Raw genomic sequence first — 10,106 nt, 5'->3', positions numbered from 1 at the left:
GCCTTGTTTTGATTGAGCAATGATGATGATGTCCTTATTATGCTAATTTTTATATTGCTGTTGATTGCCATTTTTGCTTGCCGCTGTTTAATTCATATAAATTGATGTTAATTAGTGCTGATTTGATTTTAGTGAGTTCATATGGGTTGATTTTGTTGTTTGTTTAAATTCAGAAACTTTCTATTTGCTGCCAGAATGCTGCCAAAATTTCTAAAAATTTGTGTGTTAATTGAATTCCAATTTGTGAATTGAATTTGGTAATTTGTTACTTTAGTTTTGTTTCATGACCAAATTCAACTCAAAAGGTTACTTTAATTTGTCCTTTTTTTTTCAATTAAATATCTTATAAGTCAATAAGAGGGATGGTATATAATTAGTATCTTTGTATAGAGACAACAGTGAAGAAAACACGAGGACCTACACAATACTTGAAGATTCATGCAAGACAGTTGGAAGATAGAGAAGAAATTACTCTAGATATTGAAGGAGAGGCAATTGGTCCTACTGATGAAGCTGTAAACAACTTGAGCAATTTTTTGGGCACAGTGGCAAGGAATTCAGATTTTTGTCCATTAATTTACACAAATTGGAAGGGGATTAAAGATAAAAAAGCCATTTGGGAATATGTTCAAGTGAGAATATTAGTCTTGTTTCTTTTAGAAACTATTTGGAAATGGACACATGTATTTTATTCTTACTAGCAAATAATATTTGTGTTTTATAGGCTAAATTCATTATTCCAACTGAAGGAAAGAGGATGGTCCTTGCTCGTATCAATGACAACTGGAGAAGGTATAAGACCACAATAAAGCAAACTCATTTTCTACCATACAAATGTGTTAATGTGATGCTGAAAAATTGTCCTAAAAGCATACCTGAGAGTCATTTTCGCAAGTTAATTGCTTATTGGAGAACTGAGAAAGTTAAGGTAAGATATGTGAAACTTAGTGTAATTGTTTATGCAATTATATTATATACACATATGAATGAAATATGATGATTTTTTGATAATACTTGTCTCTTGTTATGTAGAAAATGTCTGCGCGGAATAAGAAAAATAGGGCACAATAGAAATTTAGGCATCGAAAGGGACCAATAAATTTTGCAAGAATACATGCAAGATTGGTACAATTTTTTATTCTTTGTGAATTTGTATGTGTATGTGTGGTGTGCCTTTTAACTCTATATAAATGCTATTTGAATTGGACTTATAGGCTGCTTCTAAGGAAAATAATGAACCACCTACTCAAGCAAAAATGTTTGTTGAGACTCGCCAAAGCACAAAGGGAAAATCACTGGATGAAGACACTCTGGATGTTATTGTAAGAATTGGGAGTTAATTTGGTTAAAATAGGTTATGGATTTCTTTTGTCTTGGCAATTTGTCCATCACTTGTGGTTACTTTTATGCTTGCGTTGAGTTAAAGAATCTTGACATTATTCTTAATCTCTATTATTTGTTTTGATGTTGTCAAATGATATATGCTTTTAGCCATACACTTCACATGTTTCTAGTGATTCACATGGCATTATCAAATGATACAAGTCTTGGATAAGAATCTACAACGCACTAGAATGACCTTGTTGACGATCCTTTACTCCGACAGCATCTAGGGTTCCTCGAACAATGTGATATCTCACACCGGGTAAATCCTTAACCCTTCCCCCTCTTACTAAGACTACAGAATGTTCTTGTAAATTATGGCCAATACCGGGTATATAAGCAGTGATTTCAAATCCAGAGGTTAAGCGTACTCTGGCAACTTTATGTAAGGCAGAGTTTGTTTTTTGGGGTGATAGTGGAAAAGTTGACATTATTTTATTATTATTATTATTTTTCTTCACATTAATATAGGCACATTTGCAAGCTGAGAATAAAAAGTCTAAAGAATCAGCAATTAGAGCTTTCCAATCCATATTTGGAAAAGAGAAGGCAGGGAGAATGCGATGTCACAGAAGAGTTACCACACCAACTTTGTTGAAGAAAAATGAAGAAATTGCCACCCTTAAGCAGCAACATGCAACTGAGAAAGCAACATTAGAGGGTAAGGTTGATGTGATGCAAAAAGAAGTAGATGAACTAAAATCGCTTGTTAAGATGATGCTGCAAAAAAAAAAAAGCTCAGGAGTGGACCTTGACATGTTAGCTGCTCAATTAGGAAGCACTTTAGGCAATCCGAACAATGATGCGCATGAAGAGGTATTATTTGTTGTTAAAGTTTCTATATGTTATCATATCTTAAATAATGGTTGATTATGATGATGTTGATTTAATTGTTTTGTGTATCTAAATAGAAGAATGTTATGATATATATGTTTGTACTCTCTCTCAAACATTTTTATTTAACATTATTAGTATTAAAGATGTGTAGTTTTATATTTGATTTTTTTTTGTTTACAGGAAAACTATGTTGAAGGAAAAATCGAACTTGATTAAGGTCAAATTTTTAAAAGTAAATGTTACAGAGTAAAAGTCATGAACTTGTGGACATGATGACTATTTGCTACTTAGCTATTTCAACTCTCTTTTGTTATTATATTTTTTTGCAAAATTAGATGATATTGTGGATCTTACAACAATTTTTATAAGTTAAATTTGATGGGAAATTGTTCAATTATTTTTCTTTAGTGTCTTGATTCAAATAGTTTAGATTATTTATTGACACTAAATAATTAAAAAAAACTGAAATTAATTTCATTCACAAGAAAACTATTGTAAATAAAAAATTATATATTACAAAAAAATTGTTGTCAATAGTTACAAAAGATAATGGTGTTAAAGCCGTTGTCAAAGATGATTACATAATGGCAATGGAATTAAAACTGTTGTCAAAACACGACTCCAACGATAACGCTTTAAAACCGTTGTCTTAGATGACTATAAAATGGTAATGGTATTGAAACCGTTGCCAAAAAATGACACCAATAGTAACGCTTTAAAACCGTTGTCTTAGAGGACGATAAAATGGCAACGGTATTAAAACCGTTGCCAAAAAACGACACCAACGGTAACGCTTTAAAACCGTTGGCTATGTGAATAATATAACTACAACAGTTTAAAACCATTGCCTATCCAGTTACGGTATTAAACCGTTGGATCATTTATAAGAACGGTTCTAAACCGTTGCTTATTGAGTAACGGTTCGAAACTGTTGTGTAAAATTTCCCGTCAAAACCGTTGTCTTTGCTAGCAACTGAAGCAACGGTTTTTTTGTTACCGTTGCCTTAGGTAAAAAACCGTTGCCTATGAGCATCGGTAACGGCCACATATACCGCAGGTCAAAAACCATTGCCAAAGCGTTGCCTAAAGTTTTAGGAACGGTTATTTGATCAACGGCAACGGTTTTTGACCGTTGCGAAAATCCTAGTTTGTTGTAGTGAATCCAACGGTAAATATTTACCAGTGAGATTTATACCATCTGATTATTTTCGATGGTAAATCCGACGATAAATTGATTACCATAAGATATATTTGAAGAATTCGACGGTAAATCTGACATTACTCAACATTTTTCTTGTAGTGCAAGACATCTCCACTAAGATATGTATGATCCCCGAGGTTGAAATCGAGTTACAATAGTAGATTCTATCACGTATATCAAATTTGGAAACTTACTTTACGTAGCACACCAACTTATATGTTTCATCTTCCACACAGTAAATGCACAGTTACCTTGAAAATATTGCAATGATACTTGATACCCCAATAGATGGTATGCCGATGTTAGAATTTACAAATAACATTACTGGCCTCAAAAATAAATTTATGATACAATTTAGCATTGTACCTACTGTAGTTGATCGTAAAGGAAGCGGTGTCAAGTTTGCATGGCTTTGCACCTAAATCACCGCATGTAGTTGGGTACAACACTCGGTAGACAGATGTACATGAAGATTCACATATTATTTGTTTGGGACAAATTTATTTTATGACAAGTTAGGATTGTTAATCCACTGGAAGTTCTTGCCTCTGTTCCAAAATTTTTCTAAGATTAGGGGTTTTACTTGAGAATCTGCTTGTTGCGTGACACATTTATATAGAGCATTATGTCAGACATCATGTTATGATTACAATGCAAGGATGTGGATGGCACTTTGGCACTACTATGTGTGTGGGCTTGGGAACGGTTACCATTCCTAGCACTGGTTCAAAGTGTTTCTATTATTGTGCATCTTTTATTTATATTTATGCGTTCATTTTGTTACGTTTTTGGCTTTTTGTAGTTTGTGTGAACCCAAATAGTCATGATCATTAAGGGGTGCACATTAAAAAATCAAAATGTGGTTAACCAGTTAAAAAACCATAACTACATTTTGGTTAACCAATTTAACAAAATAATTTTAAAATCATATCTATATTTTTTAAAATTGGTTAACCAAAACCAAATTTTAAAAAACTGGTTAACCAAAACCAATTTTTAAAAAAGAGTTTTTTTAGAAAACCGGTTTTTTGGTTTAAAAACCGGTTTTTTATCCAAAAATTAGTTTTATCATTTAAAATTGGTTTTTATTTTTATGACCGGTTAATAACTAGTTTATCATATAAAACTAATTTAGTTAATTAAACAAATTAAATTTTTAGTTAACCAAAATATAAGTTTGGTTTTTAGATTAACCAAACCATGTACAGCATTAATGATTATAATCTTACACTCTCAAGGAAAAAATCTCTCACACTCACACTCATACTCAACCTAACAAATCTATTCTTCCTTTTATAATACTTCAGTTATATTTTTTAAATAAAAAAAATACAATACGCCTCCTGTATAAAGTCAATATGCCCCTGTGTAATGTCAATACACCTCCTTATATTGACAATAACTCCATGTATTATGTTTTCAAAATTAAAATAAGACAATATATCCCTTGCGTCTTGTATTTTTAAATATTTAAAAATACAATACGCTCCCTGTATATTGCGGCAGATAAATTAGAAAAAAATTTTGCTACAACAATTTGTGATACAAATTGTCCCACCCCAAAATTTTAAAAAATACATAAGATCTAATAATTAAGTGTTATACCAAAACCTGATAAATATCTAAAAAAACAGCAACGAAAAAAATTGACTAATAAATATATTAAAGCATAAATGTTCTTATTTTTTTACAAAATGAACATTAATGAATTTTTTATTTAGATAAAAAATTAAATTCCTAAGTTTTTGTAATAATTTATTAAACTTAATTAATAGTATTTTATTAACATATCAAACCAAAAACATAAAAGTTTATTAATATTCTCAAATAAACATTAGATAGAATAAAATGATACTTTTGTTGATCCTACCACATACATTTAACTGTACAATATTTTCAAAACATGAGAAAATAATATTTTTTTACGAGATGTCTAAATAATATTTTTTTTACTTTTTATTTATAAAATATATATATTTTTTAAGATTAAAATAACATACACTATAGTTTTTTTGACTAAAATATCTATCAATAATTATTATTTATAATTATCTAAAAATTAATAAAAAAATTTAGTTGCTTCAAATAATAATAATAATAATAATATAGAATATATATTTATTATTATAATAAATTTTACTTATCTTTTATATTTTAACTCGTTACAAAAATATTTAATTTGAAATTTTATATATTTTAGTATTAGTAATTTAATAAATTTGATCTCTTATTATGATAAAAAATTAGATAGATATACATAGAAAAATAAGAATTGAAATTAAATGAAAAAGATGACTTGAAATTAAAAAGGAATTGATAAAAATTGAATATAATGAAAGAGAATCACTCTATCTTCTATACAAATTCTTAATGTAACAAGAAAGAGACTCAACCAACTTCACTTGTTCACACTATAATTTGAGATAAAAATAAAATTGAATAGAAGAGAATCATTTTACCTTTGTTTTTTTTATTCGGTTTCTGATGGGACAAAAAAGATACTTACTTAATTTCACTTGTTCTTATCATAGTTTCATCATGAAAAACGAAACTGTTGATGAAACTCTCAAGTGTTTTTTCACACCTCTAATTTCTTTCTCTCACACAGTTACAATAGTTTAAGAGATACCTATACACCTCATATTATTTTAAAAATTAAAAAAATCCCCTAAATGGACTAATATAAAATCCAATTTTCAAACTAAATAAATAAAATCAAAATACTTGAAATTAAATTAAGCATTCTAACACTTAAAAATAAAAATTGATAACTACTAAATAATGTCTATCCAAATCACAAATATTTAAAAAACATATTATATTTATTTATTTTTGATATTTTATCAGATAATATAAAATATTTTAATTTGTTATAAAAATATCTAATTTAAATTTTTATATATTTCATGATCATTAAAGAAGTAAATTTTATTTATTATTAATGTAATAAATTTTATTCATTTTAATATTTTATCATTAATTATAAAATACATAAAGAATTTAAATATTTTTTAATAAGTTAAAATATTTTATATTATTATTTGAATAAACCAAATAATTATCATTAATTTATATATATAAATGTAATCTTAATAATTATTGATGGATATTATGGTCGAATAGATTAAATTAAAGTATATATTATTTTAATTTTAAATGAGAAAGGAGGTATTAAGAAATACTCCATTAATGCATGTTTATACATATATCTATTAATATTTATTCTATTTGTTCATTTTTTAACTCATATATTAGACTAAATAAATAGACCATTGTATATATTGTATAAATACTGTATTACTTCTCTAGCAGATTCTTATTACAGATGTATGAAGAAAACATAACCGAATAAGAAAAATAAATTGACCAAATTTGCATTGCCTAATTAATACCACTGCATCAAACGTATGAAATAGGTGATGCTTTAGTGCTTTACCTAGGGCGGTACGAATATAGATCCGATTCACAAGATTTACATTATTTATTTGTACATATTTAAAATTTATAGATATAATTCGATCCACAAATTTATTAGATCATATCAGAATTCAATTTGTACATAATAAAATCGAATAAAAAATTTTGAATATATATTCGTAATCCAATTTACAAGTAAATTCTAATAAAAAATAAAATTTGATTATTTTATTTTTATTATTATGTTTGATATATGTTTGGTTGTTTTATTTTTATTATTTATAAAATATTGTTTAATAATATTTTAAAAGTAAATAGATATAAAAGAATAAAAAATTTTATTTTTTTATTTTTGGATTTTTAAGTATATTTTCGAATACAATAATACAATATGACGACGGAATTATTTTAGTAACTAAATTTAATTAAGTTAGTTAAATAATTTATTATTAACACAATAAAAATCAGTTAAAGAAAAATAAAAAAACGCATAAAAATAAAAAATTTAGTTTAAAAAAAATAGATTAATTAACACATTCCACTAATCTATTATACATAAAAAGAATCGTGAGCAGTTTTGTGCACAAATATAATAATAATAGAATAACTAGCAAGTAGTTCATTTAAACAAATGTCGATGGTTCGAATCTTGTTTTGTACATGTAGCAACTTATTAGTCAATAATAAATTCTTAAATAGAGTCTAGTATTCCTTGACCTACCAAACTGAACGATATCGTGAGAAACAAAAAAAAAAAAAAAATACCAACGGTTACAAACACTTCCGTTATTTTCTCAATGTATTTCAGCAATTGTATATGCTACTTTAATGTCTGTAACTCGACGAGCTTTGACTGGATCACTGGAACAATACACAATATTAAGAAATTGAATTTTGTTCCGTATTTACAGCAACGTAACACAAGATGATATGATGAGTATTCTTTTTCTATAAAATTAATTTTATTATATTCAAACTTGGATAACAACATATTAAAAATTAGACAATAAAAGTAACATTATTATATAATTATCTATGAGATACTTCAAAGTTCAAACACACGATAATATAAAGATTACAAATACACAATACATCAAGCCTTGTACTACTATCATACCAAATACTTTTTGACTTTATCTTCAATGAAACCTCATGCGAAGGCGTTTATAGTTGTTTTTAAATGAAATTACAAACCAAATATTGGTATGTGTCATGTTGCTCAATTGAAAAAAATTTCATATATTTGTTAACTAATAGTTACAAACGTTGATATTAAATCCTCACATAAAAGAATTACGTTAGACATTTTTCTCTAAGTTTTCACTCAGCTAACAATACAATCAAAACCTTATTCTTAAGCAAAAGATAATTATTAAAAAGTAACACAATCACATATATGCAGAGAGATATAATAAGCTGCATCATATGGCCACGCTGCGGAGAACAACAGTTTCAATAGTGAGACCAGGACCAAAACCAAAAAGTACACCCCAATCAAGTCCTTCTCCGGTGGTTTTAAGTCCTGCTTCAAGTGACTTCTTTCTCATCAAATCCATAATGAAGAACACACACGCACTTGACATGTTACCATAATTGCTAAGCACATCTCTGGTGGCTTTCATCTTCTCTGGCTTCAAGTTCACCTTCTCTTCAACTTGGTCCAAAATTGCACGTCCACCAGGATGTGCAATCCAAAATATTGAGTTATAATCAGATATACCTAGTGGATCAAAAGCTTTAGTGAGTGCATCATTGATGTTTTGTGAAATAATATCCGGAACACTCTTGTTAAGATAGAATGTAAGTCCAACTTCACGAAGGAGACCACCGATGGCTCCATGGCTGTTAGGGACAAGTTGTTGATCAGTTGAAACAATCTCAAAGAGAGGATTCTCAACCTCTGGAACAGGATCAGAACCAATGATAATCGCAGCAGCTCCATCGGCAAACAATGCTTGCCCTACAAGACTATCCATGTCTGTCTCACTAGGACCACGAAAAGTGACTGAAGTATTTTCAGAACAAACAATAAGCACACGAGCATCCTTGTTGTTTTCAGCCAAGTCCTTAGCCAAACGAAGGACAGTGCCGCCAGCGAAGCAGCCTTGGTGGTACATCATGTACCTCTTGACGCTTGGGTCGAGCCCTAAGAGTACGATGAGTTCGTAATCAACGCCAGGCAATGCAACACCGCTGGTGGTGCAGAAGATCAAATGTGTGATCTTAGACATTGGCTGACCCCATTCCTTGATTGCCTTAGTTGCAGCCTCTTTTCCAACCCTTGGTACCTCCCTGATCATCATGTCTTCCCTTGCATCCAAGGACGGTGCTTTGTATGCGCACATGTTAGGATTCTCCTTCAGTATTTCTTCCGTTAGATACATATGTCTGTTTTTGATCTGTGTTCTCTCACCTGAAATAATAATATGTAATTCACATCCATCAAGTTATTTGTCAAATATAAAAATTGTTTATCACCATTTTTATTATTTTTGTCACATTTGTAAATTTTTTGAGCTATTTTTGTAGTGATTTGAATCTTTAGATGCTATTTTAATAGTTTATCCAAAAACTTATAATTATAAAAATAATTTTATCGTTAAATAGTTATTATTATTATTAATATTAAGCAGTGAATATGATATATCATATAATATGTTAATTATTACGTATTAATTAATATAAATCTAAAACGACGAATTTTTTTATAAATATTTAAAATAAAACAAAACTATAAAACTACGTACAAATGCGCTGAAATTTCTTCTTGAGGTCGGTCATGTGCTCGCTATTGGTTACTCTAAAATAGTAATCTGCGTATGTGCTCTGATCAACACAGTTTGGTGGATTTGCTGTGCCAATCGCTAAGACGGTTGCAGGACCTTCTGCTCTTTGAACCTTGCGGATGTCACTTGCAGACACCATCTTCTCTTAGCTGTGTTTTTTGGAATAGCAAAGCTTGGCTATGTTGTTTGGGATAGGAAAGCTTATTAGCTATGTTCTTTGGGATTTTGGTGAAGACTTAGGCAGGGGGAGGGGGGATATTTATATGCATGAGAGTAGGGGCATATGTGGCATTGAATGGACGAAATGGAACATACATAGAAAAAGCGTGCTCAAACGATGTTCTCTGACTTCTTGGTTGTTTTATTGCTTTACTTTGACTTTGATTGATTGTTTATATATCATTGATTTATTTTACATATTTGTGTAGTTTTAGTATTATTTAATTCATGATATTGTGGATGGCGGCTCAGATTATATATTG

The 10,106-nt window shown here is 29.1% G+C and overlaps 2 protein-coding genes across 2 annotated transcripts; one reads left to right on the top strand and one right to left on the bottom strand.

Moving 5' to 3' along the window:
• The first annotated feature begins 1,256 nt into the window (after window positions 1-1,256).
• Window positions 1,257-2,436, top strand: LOC110270918 (uncharacterized). The gene is made up of 3 exons (XM_021120783.2): window positions 1,257-1,322; window positions 1,855-2,199; window positions 2,401-2,436. Exons 1-3 carry the CDS (start codon window positions 1,257-1,259, stop codon window positions 2,434-2,436), a joined length of 447 nt encoding a protein of 148 aa, XP_020976442.2.
• Window positions 2,437-8,053: 5,617 nt separating this feature from the next.
• LOC148566701 (stilbene synthase 1-like) lies at window positions 8,054-9,867 on the bottom strand. Its single transcript, XM_088483785.1, has 2 exons — window positions 9,586-9,867; window positions 8,054-9,251 (listed from the first exon to the last, which is right to left on the bottom strand). Exons 1-2 carry the CDS (start codon window positions 9,761-9,763, stop codon window positions 8,260-8,262), a joined length of 1,170 nt encoding a protein of 389 aa, XP_088339911.1. The 5' UTR covers window positions 9,764-9,867; the 3' UTR covers window positions 8,054-8,259.
• Between the last annotated feature and the right edge of the window lie 239 nt (window positions 9,868-10,106).

This window comes from Arachis ipaensis, chromosome B4, assembly GCF_059453495.1.
Source record: "Arachis ipaensis isolate K30076 ecotype BB chromosome B4, ASM5945349v1, whole genome shotgun sequence".
Classification (NCBI taxonomy): Eukaryota; Viridiplantae; Streptophyta; class Magnoliopsida; order Fabales; family Fabaceae; genus Arachis; species Arachis ipaensis.
Note: the sequence above shows the minus strand (reverse complement) of the source record. Positions and strands in the feature narration are given on the sequence as shown.

Coding starts and splice junctions, on each gene's coding strand:
- LOC110270918 (XM_021120783.2), top strand. CDS start 1,257: ATGTTTGTTGAGACTCGCCAAAGCACAAAGGGAAAATCACTGGATGAA. Junction 1,323..1,854: donor AAGACACTCTGGATGTTATT/GTAAGAATTGGG, acceptor ACATTAATATAG/GCACATTTGCAAGCTGAGAA. Junction 2,200..2,400: donor ACAATGATGCGCATGAAGAG/GTATTATTTGTT, acceptor TTTTGTTTACAG/GAAAACTATGTTGAAGGAAA.
- LOC148566701 (XM_088483785.1), bottom strand. CDS start 9,763: ATGGTGTCTGCAAGTGACATCCGCAAGGTTCAAAGAGCAGAAGGTCCT. Junction 9,252..9,585: donor GAAGAAATTTCAGCGCATTT/GTACGTAGTTTT, acceptor TTATTATTTCAG/GTGAGAGAACACAGATCAAA.